The sequence below is a fragment of the Dendrobium catenatum genome, unplaced genomic scaffold (genome assembly GCF_001605985.2).
Source record: "Dendrobium catenatum unplaced genomic scaffold, ASM160598v2 original_scaffold_165730, whole genome shotgun sequence".
In the NCBI taxonomy this organism is placed as follows: Eukaryota; Viridiplantae; Streptophyta; class Magnoliopsida; order Asparagales; family Orchidaceae; genus Dendrobium; species Dendrobium catenatum.
The window spans coordinates 114,136-132,596 of NW_021484154.1; the positions used below are offsets into that span (position 1 = coordinate 114,136).

Sequence of the window (18,461 nt, forward strand, 5' to 3'; positions counted from 1 at the left end):
CAAGGTAATTTCTACGTGTTGCTTTTCTCTTCTCCGTTTATTTGTTGCTCGAATTTGCCTGCTTTGCGTGAGGTAGGATTTTGAACAAGTCGCTAAAAGCCTTCTCCGCCTACTTCGACGACCTTTCTTTCAGTTCGCCGTTCTTCCTTTTGGATCGGAAGTAGCGACGGGAGCTCGCTTGCTATGAAGGTAACTATCTTTCTCCCTTTGGCGCGCTTCTTCAGCCAAATCCCATAAATCCACCGAACTCCATGATTTACAGAAAAAAAGAGGAAAACGGAGGATTTATTCCTCCCTGAGATCTACCGGCTGCTTAAATCCTGTTGCCAAACGGTCTCTTAAAAAGCAAAATCTCAAATTATTTAGGCAATAAGTGCATATATGGAAATTATATTTTTGGATGGATATTTAACTTCGCAGCGTGCGGCCCACGCAACACTAAGCCTAATTTGCACCGTCCGATCTCCATTGTGATGTTTAACGGCAAGATGCGACCTCGCTCTATATACGGACAGAGAAACCCTAGCTAAGTAGCCGCAGAACCCGTTTACCGTTCTTCCTGTGATTATAAATATGGGCAAATAGTCTCTTCTCTCTTTCTATCTCCGCCTCGCAGCTATAGCCGCCTACGCTGGTCTTCTGAATCTCTTCTCGCATCTCTTGATAAGGTTTGGTTGCTTAGTTACTAAACTTTCAATATGCTGATGTTTTTTTTTTATACATCTAGCTACCTGGTTTGATTCAAACTCTTGTAGATTTTCTAGGTTTCTATCTCAAGATCTGATTTGTGTGGTTTTGCAATTGATGTAATGATGTTGCTTGTTGTAAAATTATTCGTCTGGATTGGCTGTTGTGAAGTAAAATAGCCTGTTCCATATGGTGGGACGAGACCTGTTGTTGTATTCCAATCAAATAATATTGTTGGTTGCCTCTATTTTCGGCTTCAAGGTATAATTCTTTTAGCATCTTGATGGCCTTGTTCTGGAGGCGTATATAAATATTGTAAATCAGGGAGTTTTCATGTCTAGTGCTACTTCTTACTTGCTCTGGATATCATTCTCTCATACAGTAACTGAGCTTTAGCAAGATTGCACCTTTATTGGTGCAAACTTTTAGTGCTTCTTTATCCAGTAATATTTTATTTTGATGCTATAGAATGCTATTTTTCTTATTAAAGCTTAACACTCATAAACTGACTTAGGCTTCATTTGGGATGACTTTCTTGCTGTTTTTCAAACATTTTTTTAGTACAAAAATTAAAAAATTTGTCCTAGAAAACTGCTTCAAGAAATAGTAAGAAAGTCAATCTCAAACGAACACTTAAAAATATTTATGTCCTTGCTTGTTTGAAGTTACCAGATTATTTTGAAAGAAAAGGTAACTGATCACATTTGCATCACAAAGCACTTATATATAGTGATTAGTGAAAGTAGTAAAACAATTGATAAGTAAAAATAAACAACACGTTCCAACTACTTATCCTCCATAGCTTTCTATTTGTAGATCTCTTGCAAAATAAAGGGTTACTTGAATTACATCATTTGATCACAACCCATTGTAGCTAAGCTATTGCACCATTATATACACCTGGGACACTTCGCAAATTGAGATACTTAGTCAGGAATTTGATTTTATTTTTGTTAGTTCCTATCTTAAAAGTGACTGTTTTAAGTTTCATTTTGGTGGGCTTATTTAACTTTGATATGACAGCCAGGAGTTATCAAAAAGTAGGCGCATTTCTTTTTAGTAAAAAATAACTAAGTTTTTTCCTTCAAGGAATTCGCCTTGAATAATCCACTTCTAGAATGGTATTTTAAAATTAATAAATAAACTAGCTTTTCAACGGTGGCTTCTCAATTTATTCTCTATGAGAAGGAGATGCCCAACCACTCATTATCATGTGAACTTCGTCTGCTGGATTGCTTTTGGGAATTTCATCTCCTTGCTCAGCTACGATTAGTTGTATTGTTTTCAGTGTTGATTTTATTGTATATTTTACATTATGACGCAAACTTTTTTTTTTTAATGCAAGCCTTTTAATGCATGTGATGGCAGATGAGACTTTGTAAAAGCCAATCGTTCATCTTTACTTGAGTTTTTTTTTATTAAGTAATTACCTACTAACGGCTTTATTGTTGTATTGTTCTTCTGTTTTTGCAAGTTTGGTTTTCGGATTCTTTCCCGTTCATTGAGACTTACAATGGTTTTTGCTGTTGATTATTTTTAACTTTGAACTTGTGATGTTTGATATATGTCTCAGAAATTGGAATGCTTTTTATATTTAGGTGACCTAAATGTCAAGCGTAATGCACTTTGTCTGCTTGAAGAAATCCCATCTTGCCTCTTAATATTATTTTTTTCTTCTAACCCGTCTTCATCATTCTTTTGCTTAGCTAGTTGTGTACCCCAACTATGGGTAAGGAGAAGGTACACATCAACATTGTGGTCATTGGCCATGTCGATTCTGGCAAGTCCACCACTACCGGGCATCTCATTTACAAGCTTGGTGGCATTGACAAGCGTGTTATTGAGAGGTTTGAGAAGGAGGCTGCTGAAATGAACAAGAGGTCATTCAAATATGCTTGGGTTCTTGACAAGCTCAAGGCAGAGCGTGAAAGAGGAATTACCATTGATATTGCTCTCTGGAAGTTCGAGACAACCAAGTACTATTGCACTGTTATTGATGCTCCTGGCCATCGTGACTTCATCAAGAACATGATCACCGGAACTTCTCAGGCTGACTGTGCTGTCCTTATTATCGACTCTACCACCGGTGGTTTCGAAGCTGGTATCTCCAAGGATGGTCAGACTCGTGAGCATGCTTTACTTGCATTCACACTTGGGGTGAAGCAGATGATTTGCTGCTGCAACAAGATGGACGCCACCACCCCCAAGTACTCTAAGGCTAGGTATGATGAAATAGTCAAGGAAGTTTCCTCCTATCTGAAGAAGGTTGGCTACAACCCTGATAAGATTCCTTTTGTTCCGATCTCTGGTTTTGAGGGTGACAACATGATTGAGAGATCCACAAACCTCGACTGGTACAAGGGTCCAACTCTCCTAGACGCTCTTGACCTGATCCAAGAGCCAAAGAGGCCAACAGACAAGCCTCTCCGCCTCCCCCTTCAGGATGTCTACAAGATTGGTGGTATTGGCACTGTCCCCGTCGGCCGTGTTGAGACTGGTGTCTTGAAGCCTGGTATGGTCGTCACCTTTGGACCTACCGGTTTGACCACAGAAGTAAAGTCCGTTGAGATGCACCATGAGGCTCTCCAGGAAGCCCTCCCTGGTGACAATGTGGGGTTCAATGTGAAGAATGTTGCGGTGAAAGATCTCAAACGTGGTTTCGTTGCCTCAAACTCCAAGGATGATCCTGCCAGAGAAGCTGCCAACTTCACTTCCCAGGTCATCATAATGAACCACCCCGGTCAGATCGGCAATGGCTACGCTCCAGTGCTCGACTGCCACACTTCCCACATTGCGGTAAAATTTGCCGAAATCCTGACCAAGATTGACAGACGATCAGGCAAGGAGCTTGAGAAGGAGCCCAAGTTCCTCAAGAATGGCGATGCAGGTTTCGTGAAGATGGTTCCCACAAAGCCCATGGTGGTCGAGACCTTCTCCGAGTATCCTCCGCTCGGTCGCTTTGCCGTGAGGGATATGAGGCAAACCGTGGCTGTTGGCGTCATCAAGAGCGTGGAGAAGAAGGATCCCAGCGGCGCCAAGGTTACAAAGTCTGCTGCCAAAAAGAAGTAGAAAAAATTTATTTCTGGTGATTGTGCAATATTGAGAGTCTGCAATGCTCGAATATAGAGAGTTTTATATTTTGTGAGTTCCATGCTTCCGCTTTGTCTGTGTCTGTTAAGTGTCTAATCCGGCATCGTTATCTGGCGCCTATTTGCAGCGAAATTATTTATTACCTGAGGGGCGCTGTTCGGAGGTCAATTAGAATGCGTCATGTCACCAATACATTGTGTACAATTATTTCGTACTGCTATGTATCGGGTCATGTGACGTATCTTGATTGGCCTCCAAACAATCCGGTGACCGCACGTAATAATCTCTTCCCATGAGCAGATAGATGCTTTTTGGGCGATGGCGGTGGGATTTTGGTTCTTATATTTTATATTTGTTGAAGTTATGTTACCTGAACAAGTTCTTCTTTAATTTATTACAGCATTTCTATATTTTGATGTTAAATTTTCATTACCTCTGTATTACTTTGCAATTGATAATCTTATTAGTCTATTAATTACAATAACGCTTCTTCTTTGCTTTGAGCATTTTATTACAGTATATTCTCTGCAGAGTTAGGATTTTCACCTGTACCGTTTGACGATAAAGTTGTTGAAAAGCGTTTTAATCACTTTAATACATAGAAATGTATATTAATAAATAAAAATAACTATTCTTAGGCCTTATTTTTAGTAATTTTTATAATTCCACTGAAGAAATATTTACATGCAAGCAGTAGAAATATGATATTCTTCATATTGAGTATGGCATATTCATATCAACAAGTCTAATGTATTTTATGAAATAAGATGTTTAAATGAATTCAAAATATTTTATATAACTCAATTCATTAGAAATTTAAACTTAAACAAGCCAAAATACTAATCAATTCGTAGGAACCCTAATGTTACCCAAGAATATCCCTTGTTTGTTAGGCTAAATTTCCAAGGGATCTTTGGTAATGCTAAAAAACTTTTTAAGTAGTCTTAGGTAGTCCTAGGTGTCTTGATATGCATACCAAATTAAATCTAGATTATACCTTTGGTCTAGGCTAACCTTAGGTTAATCCTATTTCAAATCTAAATAATTTGAAACCTTAGTTGGGTTAAAATTGATATATGAACCTTTTTTTACTTGAAATGATTAGTTTAATTTTTTTTTTTCTTTTTTTTATTTAATTGTGAGAATAATATTCTTATTCTTTTATAAAATATGTTAAATTTTATAATTAATAAATTACAAGTAAATCAAGTTCTTGTTAATGTTCTTGACCCATTTATTAAATGGGTCAGAGTCATGTTAACTTATTACGTTCATATCAATTTCAAGTCAAACTGGACCTCAACCCATCGAACAATTTTGACACCCCTAAATACTCCTCTTATTCTTTGAATTTAACATAAAAATATTTTCTAAAAGTTGATTCAATACCTTAAAAAACCCCAAGATTAAATTTTTTTAATAAACTTCAATAATATTTTTCACTATTTTAATCAACAGAATTTTTTTTTCTTTTTTCTTTATACTTCTAGGACAAAATTAAGAAAAAAAAATCTTAAAAAAAGATATATCTCAAAATAAAATAAATCATATTCAGCCAAATCATATTGGATAAAAGAAAAACTCTATTTTTTTTTTTTTGGGAAATTTTGGGGCATAGCCCGTATCATTGCTGAAGAAAAATTACAAATAAGAAAAAAGGAAACCTATGGTCTTGATTCACAACAACAAAAAGTGAAGCCAAAGACAACAAACAGCAAAAAGGGAGTTACAATTGGAAAGAAAAAAAATGCTAAAATGAGTATAAGGACTCAGGTGGCATTAATGGTGAACTCGGGAAGGGTCAAAAGCTCGAAGGGACTGCACCATGCCAGGCCCTTGGTTGCCAATAAGACCATCCAAAGGGCAGCTGCAAAGCAGCGATCATCATCGTCCTTACAAAATTGGCTCACAGTGAACAACAACAAAATCCAGAAACCATTAGTGAATGCGTTGATTGTGATTCCAATTTGTAGTCTTCCTGAGAACTGCCAGAGCAATTCTCCTAGAAACCGTGGCTTGACAGTAAAAAATGCCACCAAAAAGTCTGTCTTTGCGAGCTCTCCAAATAAAATACACAGCAGCACATCCAAAGAGCAAGTAATAACTGATATTAATAGAATTAAGCCTTTGATCCAGCATACTCTCTAAAGCTTGGTAAAGATTGGGTCGCATAAGAAGATTACGCAGCCACAGGAGTATACCTTTGATGATGTTAAAAGTAAAATTGCATTCAAAAAAGAGGTGGGACACAGTTTCATTCTCAACAAAGCAAAAACAGCATTTGGTAACAGTGTTGATCCCAGGATGAGCTAACACATCCGCAATTTTCAGGCCCCCCTTAAAAGCCATCCACGTAAAACTAGAAAACCGTAAAGTTCCTCTTTTGTGCCAAACAAATTTGTGCCAGGGGATCTTAACCAATTGACCATATAAGATGTCTTGAAAATTTTGAAATTTAGGATTCTGACAACCCAACCAAAGATGACTTTCCACAGCCTCATATATGGGTATACAGGAGATAGCATAAATAGTAGAAGAATCAAGGCATCTAGGAAGATTCCACGACATGTCACATATAACGTTAGAGATCTTCCAGTTGGACATAAACGAGAATTCCTGCAGCTCATAATTTGTAATCAGTAAATCTGCAATAGATTTACCATTACACCAGGGGTCCCAGAGAAAGGACAAATTGCTATATTGGTGAACAAAAAGGTTAAGTCAATGCTTAACAATATTAGCTTTGGTGCAAATAAAATTCCAATAAGTTGAACCTTTACCATTCCACACATTCCATAAAGACGAATAGCAAGCTCTCCACCAGTCAAAAAGAGGGTTATTACTGTTCAAAAACCTCCAAATAATCGAGCAAGCAAAATTATGTTGAAGGCTATCGATGGAGGGAATACCCATACCCCCAAATTGTTTCGGCAAACAGGTGTTCTTCCAAGAGATTGTCTAAAGTTTTTTCAGGCTAGTATCCCCAAAGTATAAGAATCTGGAGCAAAGACGGTTAATAGTTTTACAGCAACCTTTAGGTATGATAGAACCCCTTATCCAATAGGCCAAAGTGTTACAAATTGTAAATTTTAGGAACTGTATACGCCCAGCAAAAGATAAAGTTTTGGCTTTCCAACCCTCAAGAGAGGAGCTGATATTAAGGATTAGGGGTTGGAAGTCCAGAGCTTTCAGCTTGGAGTAAAAAATAGGAAGCCCAAGGTATTTGAGAGGGTTGAAGGATTGTTGTATATGAAGAATATCACAAATTTGCTCAGCCTGCAATGCACCCTTAGAAATAAGTATGCTACTCTTATGGGCATTAACGTGTAAACCAGCAACAGAAGCAAAATTATCAAGAATGTCAATAAGAGTATGAGCATTGGTACTGGTAGCTTCACCAAAGACCAAAAGGTCATCAGCAAACATTAGGTGGGTGATGGAACAGTCACCCGAGGTGATGCCCGCAAACTTGTGCTGATTAGTAGCCTGATCAAGTAAAGAAGAAATACCATCCATAACAACAGTAAACATGTAAGGTGATAACGAGTAGCCTTGCCTTAGCCCAGAAGAGGAGCTAAAGTATCCTTCAAGAGCACCATTGATACAAACCGAAAATTGCACCTAAAAAATACAGGCTTTAATCCAGGAAATAAAGATATCATGAAAACCTTTGACCAGCAGCCTATCCAGAAGAAAGTCCCTAAAGACTGTGTCAAATGCTTTCCTAATATCGAATTTGTCACGACCCGGCCCGGTTAGCTCCCATTTTGCTCGAAATTTCGAGACGAATCTAACGAAATTTATTTCGTCGAATTCCGACGACGTCGAAATTTCACTTAAGTTCGTCGCGGCGCATCGAGATGCGTGCGACGCACTCAAATGACGTATTTCGGGTTTTACAGAATTTGGCACAAAAGTACTTATTCTTGGCTTTGGTGTTGAAATTCCTTAACAGCTCATTTGCGAGAAGAATGTTGTCAGTGATAATTTTGCTTTTAATGAAACCACCTTGGCTAGGATGGATAATGATGGGCAAAACCACTTTCATCCTATTGGCAATGATCTTGGCAATAACCTTATAGACCACATTACATAAGGAGATGGGACGGTAATCTTGGATATTGCTAGCATGAGGATGCTTCGGAATTAAAGCAATAGCTGTTGCTTTCACTTGATTGGGCATGAAACCAGTGGAGAAGAAGGAAAGGATAGCCTTACAGAGAGGGGGTTTGATGATGTTCCAGGAGGATTTATAAAAGTCAAATGGGAACCCATCAGGACCTGGAGTGGAATTTGCTTTACCAGAAAATATAATAGCTTTGATTTCCTCCATAGTAACAGGGGCAGTGAGAAGAGGTAGAAGGTGGGGTGGTATAGTGGCACCAGCAGGAATGTTATGGGAGGTGAAATTGGGGGACGGAGTGTTGTGGGTATTGAAGAGCTTAGAGAAGTGGTTGATAAAAGCAGTGGATATGTCTTTGTGGGAAGAAACATACCCAAAATCAGTATCAATTTCATTGATTCTGTTGTAGTTTGAAGTGATGTTGATTTTGGAAAAAAGGAATTTTAAGTCATCTTCACCATTGGTTAGCCATCTAACCTTAGCTCTTTGAGACATCCAGCTGGTAAGGGTGCTATGATAGTAAGAGAGTTTAGCATTAATGCTATTAAGAGCAGCGTTCAGAGTAGGGTCTATAGGATTCCCTTGGAGATTAGTGAGAACTTGATTTTGGAGATCAGTAAGGGAATCAATTTCTCTCTGGATAGAAGAGGAGTTGGTCCAATTTTTATGCTTAATGAGATTCTTGAGGCTTTTGAGCTTGTTGTAGAAGGAGCAAAGAGGGTTGCTATTACTGGCTTGAGAGAAGGCTTGGATCAGACAATCCCAAAATTCTGGCTTAGAGGAGAAGTAGTTCTTATACAAGAACCCGTGCCCTTTCTTCCCATTAAGATTATTAGCTAAAATGAGAGGGGAGTGGTCGGAGCAGTTGGGGTCCCCCACAAGATAGTAAGAGTTGGGAAATACGTTCAGCCAAGCATCATTAATAAGGACTCTGTCCAACTTAATATGTATGGGATTTCCAGGTTACTGATTATGCCAAGTGAAGAAATGGCCAGAAGAGGAGAGATCGTGGAGGCCAGAATTAAAAATAACTTTGTTGAATGCTCCAAGTTTAGTGTTGTTGAGTTGAATACCCCCAGCCTTCTCATTATGGTAACGACAGCAGTTAAAGTCGCCAATGATGGCCCACGGAGTGGCTATAATACTCGAAATATTCTGAATATTGTCCCATAACAATTGCCTTTCTGTGTGAGAGTTACTAGCATAAACCGAGGTGATAGCACAGACTGTTTTAGAGGCCACTGTAATAGTCCCATGAATAAGTTGGTTGGTGGTGACTTCTGGAATGAAGTTAACAGAATTGGCATTCCACTTAATCCAAATGCAACCCGGATTGGCAAGATGAAAGTTGTGGCAAGAGTTCTCCAAAGGGAAAATTCTGCGATTGGCTTGGAACCAATGACTGGAGAGAGAGGAAAGGGAGGTCTTAGATTCAAGAATGAAGAGGATGTCTAGGTTATGTTTTTGGGCTAAGTTTTTGCAGCATAAAACTTTGTCAGGGCTGTTGAACCCACGAATGTTGCAAGCTGCCATATTTGGAAGGTTCATTGACATTTATGGGTTGGGGTGGAGGCCTTTTTGGGCTTGCCTCTGGTTTGCTTTTGGTTCTACTGTGTATTATGCTGGGCTTTGGTAGTATCAGAAGTAGAGGTGGATGATGTGGAGGGAATGTCATTGTTGTTGGGGATGTTAGGTTGGTGGTTTCTAGGGGACGTGTGAAGAGGGCTGCTGTGATTAGGATTAGAGAGGATTGGGTTAGAATTCAGGCCAAGAGAATTAGGAGGCAATTGCTCTGTGCTCTCTGAGTCGGATAGAGCATCAAACTGGTTTTTGGTTTTGATTGTGGGAGGGTCTTTTGGTGGTGGGGAAGAGCGTTGGGTGGTGGATGAAGGAGGTTGATCAGGCGGCTCGCCAGAGGGAGAATTTAGGTTTGGGATAAGATTGCCAAGAGGAGGATTTTGGAGTATAGGTGGTTCTGGAGGAGTGGCGTTGGCTTTGTTTGTTTGCGGAGGCTTTTGAATGATGAGACGAGGGGGTGGCGTGAACCGAGGCTTACGGCTGGAGCTTCGGCCTCTAGTCCTGTGAATGTTGGTTGGCGGAAGAATGGGATCTTTTGGACAAAGAGTCGGTGGGTGCATTATGGATCCACATTGAGAGCATTTCTCAGGTTTCCAGTCATATTGGATACGGAGGGGGGAAACTTTGCATTCGACAGAAAAGAAAATTTCATCAGGGAGAGGAGAGGAGCTAGTAACTTGCACACAGACTATCGCAAAGGTAAGGCGAGTTTTAGCAGCCCTAAGAGCGTCAACAGCGAGGGGAATACCGACGCAACTCGCAAGTTTAGAGATACCTTCAGGCGTCCAGCAGGAGAGCGGACAGTTCATGATCTTGATCCAGAGAGGTATCGACGGGAACTCTTCGCGCTTTGGTACAAAGTCCGGACTCCATTTTTGCAGAATGAAAGGCTTCCCAAAGAAAAACCACGGGCCTCCAGACCAGGCAAGCTCATAGTCTTCAACTGCCGTGAATTTCAGAAGGAAGAAACCTTCATCCATTGTTAGCAGAGAAAAGTCACCTTTAAGTTGCCAGGTCTTTTTGATTGTGGATAATAGTGCTTCATAGAAAGGTCTTTTACCAACCAAGTACCCAACCAGAGAGAGCGACCACTCTGGGGCACCAGCTTGAAACTGCTCACTGGTGAACTGTGCAGTGAAGTTTTGTGTGGGGACGAAGGCTAAAGAGTGAGAAAACTTAGTAGAAACTTGCGGGGTCGTCGCAAGAAGATTCTTCCAGTCTAACGGAGAGACAGCAGCAGGAGTGGGATTAGGAGTAGAGGAGGATGGAAGTGGCGGAAAAAAGGAGCTGGCCATGGGAGAAAGGCCCCCGGGGGGACAGCGGGAGGAGAGCAAAACCAAAGGCGCCAAAACCCTAGCAGAGAAAAAATCTCCCCGCACTCCACAAGCAAGAAAGTAAAAAAAACGAAAAACTCTAATAATAAAGATCAAATTTTAAATACAATAAATATTCTCACTCTTTTAAGTTCATCAAAAAAAAAAATTATTTCAATCTTTAGAGATCATAAATTTTGGTTTTAATATTTATTTATCATTTGAATTCATACCATAAATTTTTTTTTTATTTTCGGAGATATTACAATAAAGTTGCTCCATAAAGTCTTTCCACACCTGGCAGGAGATCAGCTCAACATTCGTGATATAATATGACAAACAAATTATTACGCATATTATTTACTGTAAATATATCCTTGCAGATCGCATCAGAACTATCGCAGTAGCAATCAGGCAGTGTCACGTCCCATAATCTGCTCCGCTGGAGGCATCAAAACCATCGCAGGCCGGGCGGCGAAGCCGGGGTGGGGCAACCTCCGGCGAAGTTCCCGTCCTTCCTGGCAGAGAGCGCAAGGGTGACAAAATACATGGGCTGCAAGATCACACAGAGACTCCAGCTGCTCCTGCCTTGCTTCATCTCCCAGAATTCTGTGGCAGCCAACAGATCTTGCAAATGTCTCTAAGTTTCCCTGAAGAGATTGATTATAACAAAATACAGAAGAGTTAAGAGCTTTGAGTGTTTGCCTACTTGGCAATGATGATTCAGGAAAACTAAGTAACTTTTTTAGAAAAAGTATGATGATTGGTATCATATAACACTTGCATTAGCCATTATGGCAAAGGAAATGATTAGAAATTATAGGATAATAAGAAAGATTATATTAGATTAGCCTTTGATGAACCATTTTGGTAGCAATAAGTAAAACAGAATGTAAGTGGCATATTTTAGACACGCTAACAGGGTGAGATATCAAGCAAAATTTTGGGTTTTGGACAAGTAATTGCATATATCAAAAGCAACTAGATCAAGGGGCAACATTATGGCTTCGTTAGGGACGGCTTTCTTACTGCTTCTTAAAACAACTTCTTCGTGTATGAAACTTCAAATTTTGGTACTAAAAAGCTGTTTTAAGAAGCATTAAGAAAGTCATCCCAAAGGAAGCCTAAGTCAATGGGCAAGTACCGTGCTGATTTGTGTTTTGAAGATGGGTTTATGTTTGACTTGAAAATAATCCAACATGAATATGAATAATCGAACTTGACCAGTTTATCAAACGGTTCAAAATCTCAACTTGAATCAACAAATCCTACTCAAACCAAGCATAAAAAAACTCAAGTCAAGATGGGTAAGTGTCAAACCAATATAAAATGAACATGATTATCTGATTTAGATACAACCAAAAATAACAAAAAATTATAATTCAACGTGAGTTTTTCAAAAAAAAATATATATAATAGTTAAACCATTATTTTCTTATTAACACGACCTGAATCTTACACGGGTTAACTCAAATTCAAAATCTTCTTTTCAGCTCCAAATCAAGGTTTGGTGTCAGGTACAACTGGCACTCCTGATCTAACCAAAGCCAATGTATGCATGACTTTCATAGATGATAACAAATGAAGATCATGCAAGTTAAGTAGGGATTTGATAAAACAAAGAAATATATGGCTTCCTTGAATAAAGAAATATAGATGACTTAACTGTATGTCAAAGGTACATAAATTGCAATCCACAAGCAATAACCCTTTGAACATTTACCAAATGCAATAATCATTATGACTTACTTCAAGATTGAATCTTCGGCGAATAGATGAACGGCTAGGATAAGAAAGCCATGGCGCTAGACAATTCCAACCAAAGAAACAATTTCCAAGCATATAAAGGCCAGCATAAGTGAAGCAGTTATGAATGAATGAGCCAGGAGCTGATCCAAGCCTCTCGGCATTACTGCCGAATAGTACGCATGGAGCAAAACTTCCAAGAAGACCTGAATTATTTCCATTTCAGTCAGTCCAGTTACTGATAATAAGAAATTCAGTCATAGTAATGCCTCACCAGTAGGTATGAACGAGGATTTCAAAAAAAAATAAATGAAATAGTTAATAAATATATTTAAATAAGCGTTAAAACCTTTGAGCAATTGTTGTCTAGCTTGTGGTGTTGATAATCTCAGTCAACTCTTCTGCGTCTTACAACAAGCATTGTGTTTATAAATAGAGATAATGTGGTAAGAATGTAATTCTGATAGATTTCTCAAAAATGTCAAAAAATGTAGATCTCATCACAGAATCAATAAGACAAGCTACAAAACTGACGGGAGAATGACAAATTGAGTGAATTCAGGAGCAAAAAGTTAAAAGCATGAAGAATGAATTTGTGTTAAATACAACTTCAGGGATCATTTTTCTTGTGCGAGATTAAGGATTCGTTTGGGACAGCTTTTTTATTGCTTTTTAAAACAATTTTTTAATAAAAAATCTTAATTTTTATACTAGAAAGCTGCTTTAAGAAGCGGCAAGAAAGCCGTCCCAAACGAAGCCTAAGTCTAGATATTAAGCTTAACTCCTTCTCTGCAATATAACAAGGTTATTTTAATTATAAACAATCAGGTCTAGCCCACATGCCAAACTAAGGTAAACAATCGGAGGGTGGGCATGGCGTGAATATTGTATAGGGCATTCTTTGTTGGAGGGGAACTATGAATTCCTATGGAATAGCATAAAAAAAGGCATATTTGGATGATGAAAATGAGATGCTTACAGATCTACAGATCTGGTGTGATGAGCAATTTATATTTTCTATAAAATGAGTTAATAATATTTGTGATGTAGATTTTCATGTTTCGACTCTAAAAAGATGTCACGTTTCAAATACAAAAAGTCTTTTTGAGACAAACCTAACTTTTCAAATACCTTGAATTACAAACATCACAACTAAGATCAGGATTCACAAGAATTAATGACACATTCAAGCATTTCAAGTTAATGAAAACAACTTTGATTCTAATGTAGTATCGTGGAACATTTTCCTAATCATTTTGAAAATTAAATTGAGTAGCAAAATCCCACCATATAAAAGCCTAGATCACTAAAACTTATCTCCTTGATCCACCACTAACAGTGTTGGACATTGGCCTCTTACTTCTAAACAAGATTAAGTATCACTGCATTTTGAACATACCTACACACGCTGAATATAATATTGCAAAATTACTTATTATAAATTCAAGGAATGATTACTCAATACTATTCTTAAATTTAGATTATTAGCATTTGAATTACAAGAAAGTTCACGGTAAAAATAAATCTAACAAAATACATTGAATCACCATTGCAGCTTTAAGAATGATCAAAAGAGATAGAACTGCCTAAGCAAGGTAAAGTGGGAAACAACTAAATGCAGCTTTAATGGTTCTATGAACTGAAACTAAAGCTAAGAAGACAATAAATTAGCAAGTATAAGTCTAAACAATCTCCTTTCCAATGAAACTGTACTCAAGTAAGTCAAAGGAACCATCAGATGACAATATCATCGAAGCACTTTTTACGCATTCTTTTGAGAACAATGATATATGTTTGATGCATAACCACTAGATTTTTGCATCTAATTAGTAAAATCGTAGGTCTTTCAACAAAAGAAAGACAATCTTATTTAATTTGAAGGGTTGCGAGGCAATCCCTAAAGAAAATTTATCTCAAGATATCCTGATTGAGAGAGCATAAAAATTATCAAAAATCAAAGTTGAGTTTAAAAGAATTGAGATTAAGGCATCCTTTGGGACAGCTTTCTTACTGCTTCTTAAAGTAGTTTTTTAGTACAAAAAATTTAATTTTTGTACTATAAAGCTATTTTATGAAGCAGCAAGAAAGTTATCTCAAACAAAACCTATATCTCATGATGCCATGCTTTCTACATAAAAACACTACATAAAAGTGCTGGAGGCCTTGGTAAGGTCAAAGAGTTTTAAAATTATCCTTTGTTGGAAATAATATCTCAAGATGTCTAGGTGCTTGTATATACTAGTACCATGCATTATATTGCAGGATCTACAATTCTGTCAAAGCATTGGAACAACTGAAACCTACAATCGGAAATAAATAGTGTTCCAAAGTCAAAATTTAAGATTTTATTTCTCTTTTAACAAGTGAAATGTTTAGCGTTAACCTGCAAATAATGCACAGTAGACTGCATTTGGCCTGAATTCTAAAGAGCTTTCTGTCTTTTTTAGCGATTGGTGACTGCATATGTTATTAAAGAAAAAAAAAACTGACTTCCCAGATATTTGAAAGGATTGATCAAGCCCGAGAAATTTCTGTGCTCAAATTAATGAAAATGTTGACGGCTAATCACAATTTGATTCTAATATTGCAACACAAATTCTAAAAAATGAAATGAAATGACAAAGAAGCTATCAGGAAGTAAATACTGCACAAAGTATTTGAAATCAGAACGAACAATCTTTAGTTTTAGTAAACTTTTCGGATCTTTACTTCTAACTATAACCTTCATAGGCTCGTTTATCAAAAAAAATGTTCAACGTTCTGGAATTACAGATCACAATATATATAATATTCTCCGTCAAATTTAATAGGACGATTATTTTGTGGAGTCAATTAAGGTAAATTCGCACAAATGATATAGGAAAGCTTCGAATTCAAATCTCTTGGTTGGTAGCCAAAGCAGAAATTTTATCAGCTCCCTTTATTCGAGGTAACGTATAACAGATGATCGAAATCTTGTAGGAGATAGAACTTACAAACTTCGAGATCGCTGCTGCAGAACTCATCGTTGCGGCCTAGACAGGAGAAGAGGCCAGAGTCCCACTGATCGCGCAGCAATGGCTCGCCTATGACGCTCCCGTGAGCCAGCGTAAGTGGCACACCCTCTGCCGCCCATTTGGCAGATACCTTCTCACCACAATCCGCGGTAACTGCGGGCGCCGGAGCGACAGCCGGCGCAAGGTTTGGAGGCGGGTCCCTGGGTTTGGGACCAGCTGAGAAGACGCTATCTGCATTATGGGCTTCGGGCTTAAGGAGAGGCGCCGCTTCTTCTTCTTCTCGATTCGCCATGGCCGCAAAATCCAACGTATTCCGTATCCAGATTTGCTCGATAAAATTCCTTCCGCTGCAAGTAAAGATAAAACGCGTTGTAATTACAACGCAGCTAACATACTCCGTTTTGGTCCGTTTAACGTTGACGTACGCGGCTTCCGGGCAATTTTTTTTTGCAGTTTCTCACCTACGCACACGTTGATTTTGAGAAATTTGATTTTACATTTTTTTTTTTTTAATTAGGGGAAGAGCTCATTTCATTAAAGAAGTAATAAGTTACGGGTGTAAAAAAAAAATCATGAAAGACAAAAGGATAAAGCTAAAAAAAGCTATAAGAGGAGCTATAAAAATTTGAGCTAAGCTTAGAACAAAGGCAGAGGATCACACATGGAGAGATGGTGAGCCCAAAAAATGATCTTAAATCATAGTATGAAACTTGAAAATTTCAAAATAAAAAATAAAAAATAAAAAAATGAAATTTGAAAAACCGATTCAAAAGAATAAAAAATGGGAAAAATCTCAATGCCTAGACTCACAATAAGTTAGATTATGCTATCATAAATTGAGAAAGGCAGCAATTTCCCCTAGTTGCTATGTAGACCGTCTAAGGGAAAAGTATGAAATTATTGAAATATCATCATAATCCAAGGTAGTAAAAAATTCCACCAAACTAAAAACAAAAGGCACGAAGAATATCATAGCATCAGATACTGAAATGAGCCACAGGAGAAAATGCAACAAGTAAATTCGATCAGAGTAAAAATTCTTAATGACAGGCAGTAGATGAGAGATAATTGAGAAGGTAAAATCACATTCATAAAATAGATGTGAGGTACATTAAGGAATGGAGTGGTAGAGAACACAGGTGCAAGAGATATGAATGATCCTCTTTTCTAAGGCATCCGGAGTTTTAAGACCCCCACGAATGGCCAACTAAGCATAAATAGAAAACCTCAATGCATGATGTTTGTGCCACACAAATTTTTTCCAGGTACATAAAGGATCTTCTTTATAAAATTCCATGATATAAGAGGAAAAAGAATCAACGACATCGTTTCCCTAATTATGGCACCTAGGAGAGGAGTCAAATATAAGAATATACTCAAATAGATTCACGTATTATAGTCCAAAGTACGAGGGAGAACCCAATTTGGATCATCAATTAAACTGTTAAAAAGAGCATTAGTGGGAAATTGAGTAAGGATAAAAGACTAAAGTTGTAAATCTAGCTACCTTTGCGTATAAGTGGTCCTAGAGCAGGTGTTGACCTCGATTTTCGTTCAAGTGCCATTTTGACTCATATTTGTCGCGGTGCGCTTCCGTGCGCTTTACATGCGCTTTGCCCTCGAATGAGCAATTTTGACTCATTTTTGCCGCAGTGCACTTTCCGTGTGCTTTATGTGCGCTTTACGTGCGCTTTAGGTGCACTTTCCATGCGCTTTACCTGCGCTTAATTTAAAATATTTTTTTTAATATTCGGACTTTTCTCCGCGTCCGGTCACCTGATCCAATAATTCGCCCTAGCCGCAAGCCTCTCGGGTTTGCTCTTTTTCTTTGGTGCGAGTAGCCGCTCCCTGGGGCTCTCTGGTTTCTCTAGTTTGCAAAAAAAAAAAAAAAATGAAAAAAAAAAAAAAAAAAAAAACCCTAGCCGTCGGTCTCACGGCAGGAGACCGAAATCCCTCTCTCTCTCTCACGCCCAGGCTCCCCCTTTCTCTCTAGGTGGTTTGAAAAATCCCAAAAAGGGATCCATACCGAGATCCCTCTTCGGCTCCAACTCTCAGTCTCTCAGTGTGTTTGCGAGCTCCAGAGAGCCGAAGTTCCTCTACTCGTAAGGTGAGCTCCCTTTTCTTCTTTCCTTCTTTTTCTTCTTCTTCTTCTTCTTCTTTACCTCACTTTTCTTCCAGATTTCTTCTTTCCTTATTTTTCTTCTTCTTCTTCTTCTTCTTTTTTCTTTATCCCACTTTTCTTCCAGATTTCTTCTTTCCTTCTTTTTCTTCTTCTTCTTCTTCTTCTTCTTCTTCTTTACCTCACTTTTCTTCCAGATTTCTTCTTTCCTTCTTTTTCTTCTTCTTCTTCTTCTTCTTCTTCTTCTTCTTCTTTACCTCACTCTTCTTCCAGATTTCTTCCTCCTCCCCATTTTCTCTTCTTTTTTTTATTTCTCTTCTTCTTCTTCTAACCCTTCTTCACCCTTCTCTTTCTCTGTTCTTCTCCTCTCCTTGTTAAAAAAAATATATCAATATTGCTTGTTTCTTCTAAGACATTGGTATCAGATGGTAGGATGAATGATTTCATAGGACGTGGACAAAGCCTTTGTTGATCTTATATCACTTGAAATGAACGCTTGATATACAAAGTTCACATCCATTTATGACCCATGCTATGTTATTTAGATATTTTTGTGTAGGTTGTGAAAGATGGTGAAAATCCATATTGTTCTTTATAAAGAGACATAAATAAGATGCATGTAAGGTGTTTGTCTTTTTGCCTCTATAGAAATAGCATGAATATTTGGCCAAGAAAGAGCTATGGGAAGAAATATTTTCAACTTGCTTCACTTGTACCTTTGGGAGAATGAGTTGGATTGAGATAAGATACTCATTGGTGGGAGTACATCTTAGAGAACAACATGCTCAAAACATACATATGAAATGATC

The 18,461-nt window shown here is 38.1% G+C and overlaps 2 protein-coding genes across 3 annotated transcripts; one reads left to right on the top strand and one right to left on the bottom strand.

Annotated features, from left to right (window-relative positions):
- Positions 1-511: 511 nt before the first annotated feature.
- Positions 512-4,200, top strand: LOC110098184 (elongation factor 1-alpha). 2 transcript variants are annotated; one of them, XM_020824919.2, is made up of 2 exons: positions 512-668; positions 2,394-4,200. In XM_020824919.2, the coding sequence occupies exon 2, from the start codon at positions 2,413-2,415 to the stop codon at positions 3,754-3,756; it is 1,344 nt and encodes a 447-aa protein (XP_020680578.1). In that variant the 5' UTR covers positions 512-668; positions 2,394-2,412; the 3' UTR covers positions 3,757-4,200. The 2 variants fall into 2 exon arrangements, with proteins under 2 accessions (XP_020680578.1, XP_020680579.1); XM_020824920.2 differs by having other exon boundaries at positions 542-668; positions 2,398-4,200.
- Positions 4,201-10,977: 6,777 nt separating this feature from the next.
- LOC110098185 (cell number regulator 8) lies at positions 10,978-15,886 on the bottom strand. Its single transcript, XM_020824921.2, has 3 exons — positions 15,513-15,886; positions 12,541-12,743; positions 10,978-11,441 (listed from the first exon to the last, which is right to left on the bottom strand). Exons 1-3 carry the CDS (start codon positions 15,823-15,825, stop codon positions 11,202-11,204), a joined length of 756 nt encoding a protein of 251 aa, XP_020680580.2. The 5' UTR covers positions 15,826-15,886; the 3' UTR covers positions 10,978-11,201.
- Positions 15,887-18,461: the final 2,575 nt, after the last annotated feature.